This window comes from Vipera berus (assembly GCF_964194415.1).
Source record: "Vipera berus genome assembly, chromosome: 1".
NCBI classification, from domain to species: Eukaryota; Metazoa; Chordata; class Lepidosauria; order Squamata; family Viperidae; genus Vipera; species Vipera berus.
Genome location: NC_138202.1, coordinates 97495292 through 97514293, shown reverse-complemented (window position 1 = coordinate 97514293; position 19002 = coordinate 97495292). Strand labels below are relative to the sequence as shown.

The window sequence follows — 19002 nt, the reverse complement described above, 5'->3', positions numbered from 1 at the left end:
AGGGCGTGTAGGTCTGTGCTGGAATACTGGAGTAGCATAGAGTTACAAGGGTTTTTGGGAAGGCAGCCCCCTGGATGGAGAATTGGCAGGAGGGTCGAGTCGGGTGGGTGGGTATCTGACCATCACCCAGCCACTGCCACTTGGCTGGGTGAACCCCAGAAGCAGGCCACTCCCCATCCTCTCACGATGGGTTGTGACTCTGTTTCCGGGGGTGGTCCAGAACCCACTCTGGGTGAAGCATACCCCATAGAGCTCTCACCTCTATGGGGCTGCAGGTGTAAGGTCAAGCCACTCTGCCACCATGGCTTGCACCCAGGCCCGTCATGTCCTGTGGGGAGAGGGTGGGCAGGGAGGTTGAGAGTTGGTAGAGGCAAGGTGATGACGGCTTCGGTGGTCCAGTCGCTGCTGTCTCCACTGATCAGCTGGATCGTGGCATCTTTTTGGTTGAGGATCGGCACGGAGACACCGTCGGCTCCCAGGGTGCGGGCCGGAGAGGCCACGCCGCGTCTATTAATGCTACCGTCGAAGGTTCGTGGTAAAAAGTGGTCGACCGGGGCCGCAGCTCCATAGGCCCCTGTTGGTTAGGGACCGTCCAGAGCTCGGCCTCCCAGAGGTACGGGAGTCCCATGTCGCTGCCTCCGTTCCACGCGCCTCGAAGAAGGCGGACCATGCCGCGTCCCAGGAGCTCGGGGATGCTGTTGTCGATGTTGCCGCCGTCGCCATCGTCGTCGATGGTGTCTTCACTGATCAGCTGGCCCGCGGCTCGATCGGGGGCCGGAGAAGCTGTCACCGACGCCTTTGCCCTCGCTGCCGCCGTTTCCGCCATACAGCTGATCCGCGCCGATTCAGCCGCACAGCTGATCTGCGGTGAATTGTTAGGGCCGATTCCCAGCTGATCTGCGGCGATTTGTTAAGGGCCGCTTCCTCCGCGCAGCTGATCCGCGGCAATATGTTCAAGATCGATTCCGCCGCACAGCTGATCTGCGGTGAATTGTTAATGGCCGATTCCGCCGCACAGCTGATCCGCGGCGATACGTTCAAGGGCCGATTCCACTGCACAGCTGATCGGCGCTTTGTTCAGGGGCCGATTCCGCCGCACACCTGATCGGCGCTTTGTTCAGGGGGCCGATTCCGCCGCACAGCTGATTGGCGCTTTGTTCAGGGGCCAATTCCGCCGCACAGCTGATCGGCGCTTTGTTCAGGGGGCCGATTCCGCCGCACAGCTGATCTGCGGCGATCTGTTCAAGGGCCGATTCCGCCGCACAGCTGATCGGCGCTTTGTTCAGGGGCCGATTCCGCCGCACAGCTGATCTGCGGCAGTTTGTTCAGGGGCCGGTTCCGCTGCGGCGATTCTTCAAGGGCAGGCCGAGGGGACGCTGGTACCCACTCACAACGGCCGCCAACGGCCCAGGGGGCGGGCCGGAGATGGCCCGGCGCCCCTACAGCTGGTCCGGGGGGGCAGCGGGCGGCACATTGCCCAACTCAATAGCCCAAGTCTCTGACCCCACCACAGGGGTCCAGAGACATCCCTGGGGGCTCCTGGGGGGCGCCTTACCGTTGGGGGCTTACGGAGCTCTCCCCAGCACGTCCGCCATCTTTGGGGCCGGAAAAAAAAATTTAAAATAAATAAATAAATAAATAAATAATTGTTTTTATATAATTTCACATTCGATGCTGTGATATATACCCCCAAGTATTTAACCTTTTTTACTATTTCAAATCCTGTTGATTTTTCTAACGCTTCTCTTTGTTTTATGGTCATATTTTTTGTTAATATTTTAGTTTTTTGCTTATTAACTTTAAATCCAGAAACCTGTCCATATTGTATTATCACATCCAATAATTCTAAAACCGATTGAGTAGGTTGACTTAAAGTAACAACCAAGTCATCTGGACACTTGTGTTATACAGGTAGACCTTGACGTATGACCACAATTGAGCCCAAAATTTCTGTTGTTAAGTGAGACACTTGTTAAGTGAGTTTTGCCCCATTTTACGATCTTTCTTGCCACAGTTGTTAAGTGAATCACTGCAGTTGATAAGCTAGTAACCCAGCTGTTAAGTGAATCTGTATCTCCCATTAACTTTGCTTGTTAGAAGGTCACAAAAGGGGATCACATGACCTTGACACAGCAATGGTCATAAATATGTACCAGTTGCCAAGCATCTGAATTTTGAACACATGATCATGGGGTTGCTACAAAGGTTGTAAGTATGAAAAATAGTCATAAGTCACATTTTTTATTGCCATTGTAACTTTGAACGGTCACTAAACAAACTGTTGTAAGCTGAGGACTACCTGTACAAAAACATTGTTCAACAATATAGAGGCAGTTTTCCACTGTACTGTGTTATACATAAATACATCACATTTTAGCTGAACATATAAATGTGCATCATAATGTACACATCATATCAAAACATCTATACTGTCCTAAACCTCTATGAACTACAATTATAAACTCTCAAGGTTTGTTTTATATTTTTATTTAATCCAGATTACATTTCAGTGAGGCCATCTTAAATGTTAACCAAATGACACTTGTGGCCCAGAAAATATGCTGAACTGAAAATTATTTGAAGTGGAGCTTAAAGAAATCACCATGGTGCAGTTACTAACATGTGGAAGTAATTACTTCTATTTTCAAGCAGATGCTTACGTTGACCAATTCCCTAGTGGAATATGGCCCACTTTGCTATGTGGAAATTAAAGAGTATTCCAGCGGTATGATGCAATTGGAAGGCAGCTTAAATAAACATGCAGTTGTAAGAAGTAAAAGTACAGTTCAGAGTTGTTACTTTTGAAGTGAAAATACAATATATGCCATCTGAAATCTATAGAAACTCCAATATGAATGGCAAAGAACTCAGAGTAGAGCCATAGAAAATGGAATGTATACTATTTACAGCATTATGCTTCCATCTAAATTATTGTTTTATTTATATTAATATATATGTATTTATTATCAATTAAAACAGTTTCCAAGAAAAGAATTGATTTCATGAAAACAATGAAGGTGGCATGATTGAAAAAGTTATGAATGATTCATACACTTATCAATCACTCATATTTTTCAAATAAAGGTAAAGGTTCCCCCGCACAAGCGTGCTAGTCGTTTCCAACTCTAGGGGCCGGTGCTCATCTCCGTTTCACAGCCGAAGAGCCAGCACTTGTCCGAGGACGTCTCCGTGGTCATGTGGCCGGCATGACTAGATGCCAAAGGCGCACAGAACGCTGTTACCTTTCTGCCGTAGTGGTCCCTATTTTTCTACTTGCATGTTTACGTGTTTTCGAACTGCTAGGTTGGCAGAAGCTGGGATGAGTAACAGGCGCTCACTCTGCTATGTGGCACTCGGGATTCGACTCGCCAAACTGCCGATCTTCTGATCGACAAGCTCAGCGTCCTAACCCACTGAGCCACCGCATCCCTATTTTTGAAATATAATACTATAAATTAGCAGTGTAAATTATTTTTTAGTTTGATTTTTAAACTAAAGATCTTCCATGAGATTATTTGCATGTTATGATTTACAAGTGTAATTTGCAAAAATTAATGTGAAATACATTGAATAAATATATAAATATTTCTTAACAGCAATAATAATATGGTATATTAAATAGTAAGGAAGTATAGAACAGCAGCAAAGATTCATACTGCAATTGTAAGTTCCAAAACAGCACAGTGTTTTTGAAACATTAAGTTTATTTAAAATAAAATTATTTAATAAATGCAGTTTGAAAATGCAGCAAAATCCCCAACTATCAGGAATTTAGAAAACAGAAACAAAGCAGAAAATGTTATACTACAATGGAGCAGTCCAAAACAATATATATGCTTTATTAAAATATATATTGTTGAAAGTGCAAACTATTATGTTCTATCTCTTCATGAAAGAAGTTTGGAAAAAATCCTACCTGTTCTGCAAAATTCAGCAAGAATCACCATTGTATGAAGGCTGCAGTTTATAAGAACCATGTGTCAGCTCAGATGTAAAAGGGATGGGATGCTACTCATTTAAGTCAAACACCGCTAAGAATCTGACTGTGTTATTACACAGTAACAGGCGTTGGCCTGCAGCCTTCCCCTTCACTGTTTAAAACATTGTAAATTTAAGGAAAAGGAGAAAGCCCAAATTTGCCAGAGCAAACCATTTCAACACATAGGCTTATACATTTATATTCAACACTAATTTTAGATGTAACTCAAAAAAGCTTAAACAAGAACATTTTTCAGGGGCGAAGATGGTGCGCTTTAAAAAACTAAAAACCTCCTACAGCATTTCAGCAATTAATTATGACTGGCTGTTATAATATCTGCATAGCATCAACAACTAATGCCTTTTTTGTCCTATCTTTTTGAGATCTGAAACCTGAAAGTGGGGGAGAGGGGGCAGTCTTGTTGTCATGTCAGTAAAAATGGCCTGCCTGCCTCTGTGACACAAGTCAGCTGAGCTTGGCTAGACTTGTATGAGAGATACCGGTAATCAGGAAACTCAGGGCTAAAGGCCAAACTGGGCCTTTCCAGGACTGAAAAATGTCCTGGAAAAAGGAAAGAGCTTAGGAATAAAATGGTAGCTTCAGAGTTTCCAAGCAAAGCTGAGAAACAGGCATATGTCCCTTGAAGAATGTACATGGCAGAAAATAGCAAAGCTCTGCATTGCAACACGTAAGTCTAATGAATGCATGCTAGAACTGCATAAAACAAAAATAAGAATGGGATCAAATGGGGCTATGCTTTATCCCAGACATCAATTCCGGCTGTACACCATGGATCTTCCAGAAAAAAATAATGTTCTTGTAAGTTCCCTCTCAATTTAATTTAATTTAATTTAATAATATTTATATACCGCCCTTCTCCCTGAGGACTCAGGGCGGTTCACAGGGCAAAAGTCAAATACAAAGTACAAACATTAAAAAGAGATTAAATAATTGCCCAAGTTAAAACAATTAATACAATAATAAAACCCCAAAAATAAAATTAAGAGTACAAAAAAATAAAAACCCCACCAATCCCCATCAGGCTAGGCCGGCTTGTACAAACAAAAACGTCTTGAGATCGCGACGAAAGGAGCGAAGATCGGGCGCCATCCGGAGCTCTACCGGCAACTGATTCCACAGCTCCGGAGCGCCCACAGAGAAGGATCTCCCCCTGGGCGCCACCAATCGACATTCTCTGATCGGTGGCACCCTGAGGAGGCCCTCTCTGTGGGAACGCACAGGGCGCAGGGAGCTTGATGCCGGCAGCAGATGTTCCCTAAGGTACTCCGGCCCCATGCCATGAAGGGCTTTGAACACCATTACCAGTACCTTGAATCTCACCCGGAAGGCAACTGGCAACCAATGCAGCTCACGGAGCAAAGGTGTAACGTGGGAGTATCGGGAGACTCCCAACACAACTCTCGCGGCTGCATTCTGTACCAGTTGGAGCTTCCGGGTGGTCCTCAAGGGCAGCCCCATGTAGAGAGCGTTGCAGTAGTCCAGACGAGAGGCCACGAGCGCATGAGTGACCGTGCATAAATCATCCCGGTTAAGATAGGGCCGCAACTGGCGCACCAGGCGAACCTGGGCGAAAGCCCCCCTAGTCACAGCTCCTATATGGTCTTCCAAGGTGAGCCGTGAATCTAGGAGGACTCCCAAGTTGCGAGCCCTATCTACAGGGGGTAATAGTTCACCCCCCATAGCAAGAGGTGGAATGTCCGAATAGACCCGGGATGAAGATATGCAAAGCCACTCAGTCTTGTCGGGGTTGAGTTGAAGTCTGTTCCTACCCATCCAGACCCGAACCGCCTCCAGGCAACGGGACATCACGTTGCCTGATGTTTGGATGTTGAACATTTTGTTACAAAATTCACATTGTGGCTAAAGATAAAAACAATAATAAAACATCTACATTCACCGTGAGGACTGCAATGGGCAGAAGACTCCCAGAGTCCATCCGTAAATACCAACTAGCAGACAGACAACATGTTCAAAAACTCCTTAATCTCACAAAATATGGACAGATTCAGCCATAGTTTCAACTGGGGAACTATAAACGACAGGCCAAGCTAAATCCAAAAATGTAAGGGGATTCTTGGAAGCTTAGCATTTAGACAAGTCAGCCATCAATAAGACACAGAGAAATAAACCATATTTATACACCATTCAAAAGAAACAAATAAAGCTATCGATATTAATATTAATATGTCCTAGAAACAGTGCTGATAAACCCCAAATGAACTTTGAACTATTAATTTTAAAAGCGCTGTGGAATACAAATATTAAAAGTAAGAGGATGTGAGACGATTGATTTTTTTTTTTCATCCAGAAGATGAAGTAAGAAAGAGGCCTCTGGATTCCCTGACAAAAGTAACAGAGCATTTTTGTGGTGGCAGCCAATGAATAAATGGAATACCCTCTGCAGAGAGGCTCATTACCATCCTTTTGGTGGCAGGTGAAGATCTTTTTATTTTATTATTTTATTTTCTCAGCTTTTTAAAATTGCACTATAATTCATATTGTTTTAGATTTTTGACAACCATCAGTATGTATTTGTATTGAGATGTATTTGAATTATATAGTATTTTATTTGATCAGATATGTTTTAACTGTTTTATTATATACCACCCTGAAAGCTTCAGCTATTAGTAGTTTAAAGGTATAATAATAATAATAATAATAATAATAATAATAATAATAATAATAATAATAATAATAATAATAATAATAATAATAATAATAATATAAAGTTGGAAGGGACCTTGGAGGTCATCTAGTCCAACCCCCTGCTCAGGCAGGAAACCCTATACCATTTCAGGCAAATGGCTGTCCAGTCTCTTCTTAAAAACCTCCAGTGTTGGAGCATTCACCACCTCTGGAGGCAGGTTGTTCCACTGGTTAATTGTTCTAACTGTCAGGAAGTTTCTCCTTAGTTCTAGGTTGCTTCTCTCCTTGACTAGTTTCCATCCGTTGCTTCTTGTCCTGCTTTCAGGTGCTTTGGAGAATAGCTTGACTCCCTCTTCTTTGTGGTAGCCCCTGAGATATTGGAACACTGCTATCATGTCACCCCTCACCCTTCTCTTCATTAAACTACACATACCCAATTCCAGCAACCGTTCCCTATATGTTTTAGCCTCCAGCCCCCTAATCATCTTGGTTGCTCTTCTCTGTACCCTTTCTAGAGTCTCGACATCTTTTTTACATCGTGGTGACCAAAACTGGATGCAGTATTCCAGGTGTGGCCTTACCAAAGCATTGTAAAGTGGTATTAGTACTTCACTTGATCTTGATTCTATCCCTCTGTTAATGCAGCCTAGCACTGTGTTGGCTTTTTTGGCAGCTGCAGCACACTGCTGGCTCATATTGAAGTGATTGTCTACTGAAGTGATTGTTTAAATATACATATACACATACATACATACACACACACACACATACACACACAAACACACACAGTTTGCTGTCTCGTCCTTGATCTTGTAGTCGGTCCGGTCCGTTCTCCCATGTCCTCAATCGTCATAGCTTCCAGCTGTACTGGCATACAAGAATCCTTGCCTAAAGGAGAAATGTCATCTGTGGTTTACCAGATTAGTTGCAATGATTGTACAAGCAACTATGTCGGGGAAACTGCAAAGCGCCTGCAGACAAGGATTCACGAACATGAGTCAGCAGTCAGGCAAAATGAACACCGGTCCCAAGTTTGGACATATATGACTGAAAACAACCATACATTTAACTTCGGAGGGGCCGAGGTCATCACCCAGGATTCGACAAAGGGCAGCCACCTGCTGAAGGAAGCCTGACTGTCTGACCAGTATTCTATTAAGCGGCATGTTGACCTGTTACTGGCATGTCAAGCGCTAAGACATGAGCAATCGCGCAGGGGGCCAGAAAGGGCAAATTGACAACCACCACCCGCCCGTGTAATCACTCAGGATAGAAAGGTGAGGGACCCTGAGTACACATCAACTGATATGCCAGTATATATGTATATATGTAAATAGCCAAAGGATGGTGCTATGAAATCACATTTTTTCTGTATGATTCCTGATTGGCTATGTTCCCCAGGTGGTCAGGTCTATTCAAAATATAAAAACATATACTATTTTACATAAAAACATTTATTTACAGTAGAGAGGTAAAGGAAAAAAAGAAAACAGAATTCACAAGTGGATTGATTAATAAATACATAGGTTTTAACCCAGAAGCAGCACATTTCATACTGAAAAGAGACAGCAGTGAATATTTAGCAGTTTTAATTTAAAAATAATTACTACTTCCTTCCTGCATTATAGAGAAATTCCTAAGTTACCACAGATAAATTCTTAATTTACCAGAAAGACTGGAAAGAGGTGGCTGGAGTCAACATTAAAGGAACATCACTGAAAACAAATGCTTGCAAGTTTACAGTGCATGAAAATAATCTTGCGTGATGGTCTGTGACCACTTTGGAGAGCTATTTAATTACATTTGCTGAATTGGAATATTACGCTGCCAAAAAGAAAGAAATGTTTAAACTAGCAACAAGAAGAGTGAAAATTTCAATGTGAGTTTGTATAAATACAGGGATCTGGTACCCTGCCATTCCCTGCCTTCCTGGACTCCATAATGTGCCACTGCCCACAGTACCCCGCTGCCCCTCCACGGCCTCCAGCAGCTGTTCAGCAGTGTCTGCCAGCCCACCTGGGGCCTCTGTCAGCCATTCTATGGCTTCTGTGGAGATGTCAGCCCTCTGTCAGTCCTCCACTGGCTTCCACTGAGCTGCCCAATGCCTCCCCTGGCTCTCCTGTGGTTTCTGGTGACCCACCTGAGGCCTCCATTGACTCTCTTATAGCCACCACCATATTAGCCATGCTTCCTAGTGCCTGCCTGCAGCACTGCTCCCTCCACACTCCTTACCTGGGATTCCCATCTTTCCTCACTTAACAGCCCACATGGCCTGGGATTACAATGGCAACCTGGACTGCCAGGATTGCTTTCATTAAGCAATGTACTCGTGTAACATCATGTTTTATGACCCTATTGCTTAGCAACAGCAATCTTGATCCCAACTGCTACCGTAAATCAAGGACTACCTAAACTTCAGAGGGGAAGGTAAGCTATCCTGTGGTGTATGTTTTTATGTTCTATGATTTGGATCTCAGAAAGAAAGGATGGGATCAAACTTTTGTTTAGAAAAAATATCTCATCTGCTCCCCAGTTTTTGTTGTTGTTTTCTTAGTTTCCTAACGCTCCTATGAGATAGATTAGATTGAAAGATAATGGCTGGCTCAAAATCATTCAATTACTTTTATGGCTGAGTAGAGATTTGAAACTGAATGTCCCAGGTGGACTCCAGTACTGTTATCTATTATAGCCCATCTGGACTTAAATAATCACTTATTGTTTAATTCAGTAATCCTTGTTTTTATTAGTAGCATCAATCTAATGTTTCTATGCTTTTTGTTATAAAAGAAAACAGTTGGATTTACTATTGGAATTTTGATTTTATTTATTTGCTAAATTTATATCCTACCTTTCATAAAGCTCAATGTTTAGACAGCACCGCCTCTTCCTATTTTCCCCAATAACAAACGTGTAAGGTAGAGGACAGGAAGGCCTGGAGGAACATTGTCCATGGGGTCGCGATGGCTCGGACACGACTTTGCAGCTAACAACAACAAAGGTACCGTATATTGGGCTAAGAGAGACTGACTACCCAAAGTTACCCAATCAATTTATGGAGCTGAGGATGGACTAGGATTAAGTTTCCCCACTCCTATCCAATACTTTCTCTACTACACCATACTTGTTTCCTGCAAGCAGCTAATTACAGGTAGTCCTTGACTTATGACCACAACTGAGCTCAAAATTTGTGAGTGAGACAGTTCTTAAATGAGTTTTGCTCATTTTACAACCTTTCTTGCCACAGCTGTTAAGTGAATCACTGCAGTTGTTAAGTTAGTAACAGGGTCGTTAAGTAAATCTGGCTTCCCCATTGACTTTGCTTCTCAGAAGGGCACAAAAGCTGATCGCACGACACCAGGATACCGCAACCGTCATAAATATGAACCAATTGTCAAACCTCTGAATTTTGATCAGGTGACCATATGGATGCTGCAACAGTTGTACATGTTAAAAATGATCGTAAGTCACTTTTTTCAGTTGTGTTGTAACTTCCAAATGGTCACTAAACAAATGGTTGTAAGTTGAGCACTACCAGTATATGCCATATTATATTATGCTTATCTGTTAAAGCATTTGTTTTTATTGTTTATTTTAACTGGGCAACTATGGAATTTAGTTTCCATAGTTCAATAACTGCTGTGTTGCTTAGATTCTTTGTAAATAAAAGTAATTAATTGTTTTGGAAAAAAATGTCATATGATTTTATAGACTCTATTTTGAAATTTTACATTGATATTCCTTATTTTATTTAAAAATATATATTTTATTTACGGTAAGCATTTGTGTAAACCAGTCTCCAAACTTGTTAATTCACTTCAAATCTCCTGTAATTTCAGCCACAAAGGAGAGAGAGCAGAAACAGCTTCTAAGCTCTCAGTTACAATGAATTTCTATATTATTAAGAGTAGGTAACCAGTCAAACAGGTTCTTAGCCACATCCAGTTCTCTTGTTGAATTTTCACCGTCAGATAGCCATGAATAATGTACACAGTAGTATTACTTTACATCCCAGCTGAATAGTAATATAACACAATATGACTGAAAAATTCAAGAACAAAGCAAATAAGTACAGCTGATCATTGGAAACATACTTAATCTCAGCTTTAGTTGAAGGGTCTGTAGAATCAAGAGTGATATTAAGTGTGCCTGTTTAAAGAAGAACTTGCACTAAAAAAACTTGTTTTCCTACCTGTTGAAGCATCTCTTCTGTAGCATTAAGCTTCAGCTGGTGCCCTTCAAGGCAAACTTCTAAGTCTCTGATTTTTTCTCCTTGGGCTTCAACTTGGTCTGTGAGAACACTCACCTGTAATATAAGAATAAGGATGAGGTTATCTGTAGCAGTAGCAACAACAGTGGCAATAGTAACCACATAAAAATACTAACACTTTCAGCAGTCAGATCTGTTTTTTTTTTGGGGGGGGGGACACAATCATATTAAAGTTTTCCAATTAATTTCATGTCTGAGAAAGGATTTGAACCCCACCTCCCCACAGACCTAGATCTGTCTTCTATATCACATACCTCTTAACCCATCTGCAAATATTACAAATTGTTAAAAAAGTTTGGCTATGTTCAAAAACAATATAATTCTCACCTTAAAAGCCACTACTTCGCACTTTAAAAATGAATCAACAGGATTTTTAATTAATTTAAAAAAGGGAAAAATGATCTGTTAAAAATTGACCTGAAGACCATGCACCAGTATTTACATTAAATACTCCTTTGAAGGAAAAAACCTCTGTAGAAACCCTGTTAATATTTTAAGCAGGCTTTGAGCAAGCAAAGTCCTTTCAGCTTTTGCCAATTTTCCCCTTAAAAGCAGGAAAAACACAAAGCAAAAAACCTTTCAGGAAGCTAACCAATAACCGTTCTTCTTACAAGAAAAGCTCACCTATCAAATAAAGCTTCTCTAACTTACACAACACAGTACACAAAAGACATGTCCTAGTACTGTCAGTGTTCTAGTTCTCACCAGTTCAAAGTATACAAGCTTGAACAAGAACAGAGAATTTATGCCATGAAATGGCCACAAAAGAGAGAATTATTATTACTCAGAGACTTATAGAAAAACATTATTAAGAAATAAATAACTCCATTCTAAAAGAAATTAGGAAATACAATAAGACCTTTGTTTTCTTTAAAAAAGCAGCTTTTGTAATCCATCTGAAAATGTAGTTATAATATGATTATAATTATCATATGATAAATGGGGATTCGCACCATTCAGATTTCTTTTATCTTTATAAAACTTAAAATCTGGGATAAATTGATTGAAGAGCTTTGTGGATTTGCTATCTCCTTCCTTCTTTTGGACAGGATTGGTATTAATAAAGGAACTATTGCAGAATGATGGGATTAGTGACATACCTTTTGTACTTTTGTAAGGTAAAGGTAAAGGTTCCCCCACACATGCGTGCTAGTCGTTTCCGACTCTAGGGGCCGGTGCTCATCTCCGTTACAAAGCCGAAGAGCCAGCGCTTGTCCGAGGACGTCTCCATGGTCATGTGGCCGGCATGACTAGACGCCAAAGGCGCACGGAACGCTGTTACCTTCCCACCGTAGTGGTCCCTATTTTTCTACTTGCATTTTTACATGCTTTCGAACTGCTAGGTTGGCAGAAGCTGGGACGAGTAACAGGCGCTCACTCTGTTACGCGGCACTTGGGATTCGACCCGCCAAACTGCCAATCTTCTGATCGACAAGCTCAGTGTCCTAACCCACTGAGCCACCGCGTCCCTCTACATTACTTTAGAAAACCTATAATTATGTAATGTAGAATTAAGGAGAAAGTTGTTGACTGTGAATGCAAACATTGGTTACAGATTCTTTTCATAAACAGGTATCCTCTCGGTTTAGGATTTTCCCATTAGTGTCCTACAGCTCTCTTTAGCTTTACCTGACCATCACTGAGACAACGTAAAGCATGTTGTGTCATTCTTACATTGACACAACAATGCCTGTACAATTCTAAAAGATATTAATAAGTCACTTGTGGGAATCCTGGTTTGGTCTGAAGGAACATCAACCTTAAACATTTTTAGTTGCAATCAGAACACCATGTTTTTATTACTATATGTATTGTACTATAGGTACAAAAGTTCAGGTATTTCATATTCAGTGAGTAAAAATGCTGCAATTGATTTTATGAAAATGAAAATATTTCTAATAAGAGGCCTATTAATAATAATTAGATGCATTATAAAATCTCTTGCATTAGCCAAATTGTACAAACTATTGCAAAATAATTGAATCATTACTTGCAGCGCAAATGTACTTTTGCAAATAATGTCATATTTCTACATGATGCACTATTTAGGCAGTGCCTCATAAAAGAAACATTAATGACTTGCACCTGCTTTTCTAAATGCGAAATAGATACTAGAGCAGGAAATAAGATATGCAATTCACAAATAATATTTTAATTACTTCATCTTCAATTAACTATCATGAACATTTAAGGCCAATGGAAGGATAAATGACCATGCTCGTAAAAATAATAGGGACAAGATTACCTTGTGGCACAGTTTAAGAAGTGCAGTTCTATCATGGAAGATGCTGCTTCTATCATGGAAGATACATTCTCCAAGAGGCAAATAGATCTGGCCTTTTGTCTTTCTCTTGGATAATGTTCTAGTACTCATATTTTCCCCAAAATAAGACCAGATCTTATATTAATTTTTGCTCCAAATGACGCATTAGGGCTTATTTTCCAATTAGGTCTTATTTGGGGGGGAAATACGATACTATTTTGGGGAACACAAGGTATTAACAAGAATCTTGAGGGAGATGAGCAGTCTAGAAACATGAGAAATAAAATAAAATAAAAAAATAAAATAAGGAAAACCCTTTATACTTTTTGGAGAAAATTAAGAATACTGTAGCTAAATTCCCAAGTTTGGAAACAACTGTATATATCTTTTTTGTCCAGATAAAACAGAAAATGAAGATGTTTTCTGTTCTGACCTTTAAAGCCCTTAAGGGCATTGCTTCAGGCTACCTGATGAACTGCCCAATCCCTCTAGGACAAGCCCATCTTAGATATGTTGACACAGAGGGCCTACTTTCAACCTTGTTGGTCAAAGAACTCTGGGGGAGGGATAAGACACCCCCTAGCTCCTGTCTACCACGCAGTTCTTTCAGCAGTTCCAATCTTCTTCTTTGCACTCTGATACAGGTGACTCTGAGGCCAGATAAACCTCCAAGTGGCCTCAAGACCTCACAGGGAGAGTGCTAATGACCTGATGACTGCAAAGAAATATAATCCTTCCAATCACTACCACCCATCCTGTCAGAACTAATCCTTCCATCGACCACACCATCCTGCCAAAACTGATGAAGCTTCTTGGATGAGAAGTGAAACGTCTTCCTCAAGGGGGAAAAGAAAACAGTCCAAAGCACCTTTGAGACAATTCTGAATATCAGGAGCCAGAAGAAGAGCCTTCTCTGCTGCAGCACCTGCCCTTTGTAACATCTTACCCTCTAAGATGTCCTTGCCTTCCTATCCTTCCCCAAGAGCCTGAAGACCTGGCTCTGCTGATTGGCCTGGGGATCAAATGGGGAAGTTCCAGGTGGCTGCTGGATTGATGACAGACTCCACTTCCCCTCCTTGCTGTCTACTCTCCACCCATCCATCCTTTTGGTTATCATATTGATGTATTCTCATTGTGTTCTTTTTCGTTGTTTATTTTACTGTTCTATTATTTTGCTTCTGTTCAGTTTATACTCTTTTCATTTCTTCCTTTTTAAAAAGGCGAAAGGTTTGTACGATCTGAAGAGAAACCAGAGTATCCTTCCTTTTTAAGCCACCTAGAGTAGCCCCACAGCAAGATAGACGGCAAATAAATTTAACAAACAAACAAACAAATGAGGAAAAACAAATGAAGGAAAACACATTGCACCATAATTGTAACTTTTGCATGTTTGTTTTATCCTGTTTTATACTACAGTTGCTTGATAAGTCTTTTTTCCCTATATGATGGGAAAAGAGATTAGCATTGACCTGAGCTAGGAAACAGGTTCTTAGCAGCCACAAAAAGAAGAGGCTCATGTTAATGTAAGACAAACAAGAAAAAAACAAGACAGCCAAGGCTTTGCCAAGGAATTCAAGAGAACTGGTATAGTGAAGGATATTGAACTTTTCAATAAATTCCATAAACCTATTTCCATAAATCATAATTGGCTGCAAAAACAGCAACTTTTACAACAAAGCTTACACTCCAAACCCAGACATTGCATTAGGGTTCTTGCGAGGTGCTAATGTAGTCCAAAAGTAAATGACACAATATCTAAAATCTGCATGGAAGAGACTTAGCAATTTGTGGCTCGGCCAGCCCACTCCAGACTGGGCAAAAGCATTCGCATGTGTATTCTCTAGGGTCATGGGTGAGCTTAACTGCAACCTACCACCCAAAGGTTGAAGTAGAAGCGAAAGCGTGGGAGATTACATTTGATAGTTTGGAGCACAACCCGCCACTCTCCCCACTTAAAAAATAAACGGCCGCGGGGTCTTTTCAACAGCCTGCTTGGCTATTTACTCCGAATGAAAAAACTATTTTCATAAATCATTCCAGGACTTTATTGAAAGTCCAGGCCCAGTAGATAACTGGATTTGATGGCTTGTATGTTTGCTTATTTTCCATTACTGCTTTTGTAAAATGCCAAGGGAGTACTTTGGGAAGAATGCTCCAAGGATTGGCATGAGAAATAGCCATTCATCTGCCAGGGTTGATAACAAACCAATACAAGAAGTGCAATAATTTTGGTAAATGGACAATCCAGCCAGGTCATTTGTCTCTCACACCCTTATATCTATAGTATGGTAGATGAATCCACCATTATAGCAGAAATCCAGCAGACAAAAAACTGAAGTTCTCATTTATTGCTCCTTTAGCAATGATTAGCTTAGGCAAGATGAACCAGTATGGAAGCTTTTAATATAGGAAGCTGATTTTACACAAGGACACAAAAGACTGCACTGATAAGTTACATTGACTTGTACAAGTGTATGACTCTTAAGACTATTTTAAGTTGCTCTAAAAAGAATAAAGTGGTTTAATCATTCTACAAGCCTAAACTTCTTTCATATGTAGCAGCTAGGTGATTCATCTTCTGTAAAAATCAGGACATACTGTATCTGAAGAAAATGAATATGAAATTATTTTTGACGCCACCATGACTATCAAATGAATCAATGTATTTCATACTTTTTAAAAAGAGGTTAAATTACTTCCAAATTAGTGCCAAGAAAATCCCATGGCTATATCCCAATAGTTATCAGGAGGAAGACTTTGTTATGGTATAATCAATGCAAGGTTATGTAAATTCCATACCTGCAATATGAGAGATTCTTTATCGCCTTCTAATCTTGTCAGACGTTCTTGATACGTCTCATTACTGGTGGAAGTATGATGATTCACCTGGGACTGAATAGAAAAAAAGTTTAGAGCACAGGTAACAGAAACATAATTACAGTGCTGGGATTCAAATATGTGAACAACCGGTTCTCTGTGTGGATGCCGCTTCTGGAAATCCATTCTGGGCCTGGGCAACAAAAAAATTAGCTACCAGTTCTGCCGAAGTGATGCAAACTGGCTGAATCCCACCACTGCATAATTATTATATGTAATTAATCTAGATATTCCATTTTAATGAATGTAATTGTTGTGTAAAGCTAGATCTTTCCATTACTAGAAACGAGAGAGAAAGAGAGTGGCACAGAAAGGATGCAACAAGGTTGTGGGTTTTTTTTGGCTCTGTGTGTGCCGTTGTTCTATCTTATTCGCAGGATATTATATAGGATCCAAATAGGTAAATATCAGACTAGACGAGCCATGGGAAGGACATGGAGAAAAGTTGTGTAAATACAGTTAAAACAAGCTCAGGTCATTCTCAAGATTTAGCTGTTGATGGAACACACAAGCCAAAAAAATAACTCTTGCCTGAACCAGAGGGTTGTTAGTTATACCTTTCAGTAAAAAAGATTAACTTGTTTTAAAATAGGCCTGGAATGGGTGGTAACAAAGATGTGTCATGGCTAATGAAAGGAAGTTTGAATCATCACATTTCTCTATCAAAACAGAGGCAAACATAAGCAAAATATAGTTATTAGGAGCACTTCTGTTATTCTTTCTGCTGTGATCAACTTGGTTGCTGTGAACAAAACTAGGAATATAGGCCATTAATTTATTGCCCTCCAGCTCCTAGAGAGTTGATCTAATTAGGATACAAAATGCCAGACTTCAAGTTCAGCAACTTCCCCTAAGCTAGCAATGGAGCAAATGGAGGCATCCATATGTTAATCTGCAGAAGTTCTCAAATCAATATAATAAACCTCTCCAATTCCTGGCCTATTTTCCAATTGTCATATATTGACTTCTTCTTCCAGAACAAAACATAATTAATAAAGAAATCTTTAGTGAAAGTTCCTGAATGAAGCAAATTATACTGTCAACTTTATAAATGAGCATGGCTGTAGCCATCTTCCCTATTCATTTTTGGTTGACACATAGGAGGGAGGGTGGATTGCCAGATGCATTGATAGTCTAAATAAACTTTTATGCCATGGGAACCAAGGTCATCGGCTGCTTCTGAGACTGCAGGCTGGGCGTTGCATAAAAAGCCCGCCAAAAAGATGTATTGGGGAACGTTGCTTGCATAGCTTTAGGGGTGGAATTTCTTAACTTTTTATTGGGGGATTGTTACGTGTGTCTTCAGACTTGGTTTCACTTTTGACGTGCTGATACTTTGTAAGTAATAAACATGTTCTTTGAGGAATTTGCAAGCCTCCGAGTTCTGCTTTATTTGTCTCTATCTGTCGGAACCATGACATCATATGTCCAAGTAGCCACTATATCCAAGTTCCTCTATGACATCCTGAAATTATACTTGCATTAGAAAACTAAAGTGCCGTGGAAAAAGGCCAAAGCCCATCTTAGTCCAGCATTTTATTTCACATTTGGGCCTCTGAGGTGGTCACAAGCAGGAGATGTGCTCTTCTCCTGCTCCTGTTTCTCTATGGCTGGGTTTTTGGTTGTCTGTACTGCAACCTGGTGGTAATCTTGAGTTTCAAGGCTAATAGCCTGTGACAGTTCTAACTTCCGTTAATTTCTCCAGTATTCTTTGTAAAGCCATCCAATTTAAAAGATATCATCATGACCTATGTTATCTAATTCCACAGATTTATTATACGCTGTGTGAAGAAGTGCTTTCTTTTAGTTATGCTAAATCTCCTTCAAATCAGTTTTATTAGTTCTTGATCAGATTTCGTCCTGCCTATGTTCCCTCAGTGTCCTGTAGTGGTATAATATTGGCAGTTTGATTTTCAATCCTTTTTTTCCCCACTCAGTCTTCACAAGCTTCACAAATAACATTGGGAACAAGCAAGCACCAGTGCACACTCTCTTGAAAGTATCTATGCAGATTCTCAGTCATCCAGGTCATGGTAGTCCCCAAAGTGCTTTAAGAAAAAAACAAAGTCCAGTAGCTTTTGAAAAAGCACTGTTGGGTCCCTTTAAAGTAGAGTCTATGACAGGGGTAGGCAACCTTGGTTCTTTTATGACTCGTGGACTTCAACTCCCAGAATTCCTGAGCTGGCTCAGGAATTCTGGGAGTTGAAGTCCACGAGTCATAAAAGAGCCAAGGTTGCCTATCCCTGGTCTATGAAAATTAAGATATCTAACTGTCAAGAAAAATGCTCTACAATATCTTCAACCTTCTAAGAAGCTTGACTACATGTTGAGCTTCATAATAAATCAGAAAAATCCTAATTAGCCAAACCTAAGAGATAAAAAACCAAATTCTGTATAATGGACAGGGTGTATAGTAAGCAGAAAAGCAAGGTGCATTTTGAATGCTGCAATACATTTTCCCTAGCTTATTTTGTTCTGGAAAAAAAAATCATTCTACATTAAGCCATAAATAGATAAAGTATTACAATGCTTCCTACTCTCATTTAAGCTCCAAAATATTCCAGACTGAAACTACATTAGCTAAAATCCACATGAGATGAAGTAATCAAGGAAAAAAAACATCAGCTCTGCCAAAGCATCAGCTACTACCGGCCTTAATAAAAATAGGCAAACATAGTCCAGACAAGTTCATCTATTAAGTAAACAGCTGCTCTGTTTCAGTCTTAAAAGTATGCAAGTATCTATAGCAAAACTAATGACAAGATAAAACATAGAAGCACACCCCAAAAGAGTATGTGTGTGGATGAAGCTTGAAGCAAACAGTCATGAATATACAAGACAAATATCTTATGGCCAATCAACTAGTGTTAAGATAATTATGAGATTTTTGCAGCATCTGGTTGCTACATGTTTATGTTTTAAAGAGCTGGTAACTGTTTACTGGCTATG

General features: G+C 40.4%; 1 protein-coding gene across 6 annotated transcripts in view; it reads right to left on the bottom strand.

Moving 5' to 3' along the window:
* Nucleotides 1-19002, bottom strand: part of PPFIBP2 (PPFIA binding protein 2) — an 88352-nt gene that overhangs the window by 61078 nt on the left and 8272 nt on the right. For all 6 annotated transcript variants that reach the window (XM_081324070.1, XM_081324075.1, XM_081324072.1 and 3 more), the window contains 2 exons: nucleotides 15976-16068; nucleotides 10836-10949 (listed from right to left, as the gene is read on the bottom strand). In XM_081324070.1, the coding sequence (XP_081180196.1) occupies nucleotides 10836-10949; nucleotides 15976-16068 (207 nt within the window). The remainder of the gene's footprint in view (nucleotides 1-10835; nucleotides 10950-15975; nucleotides 16069-19002) is intronic.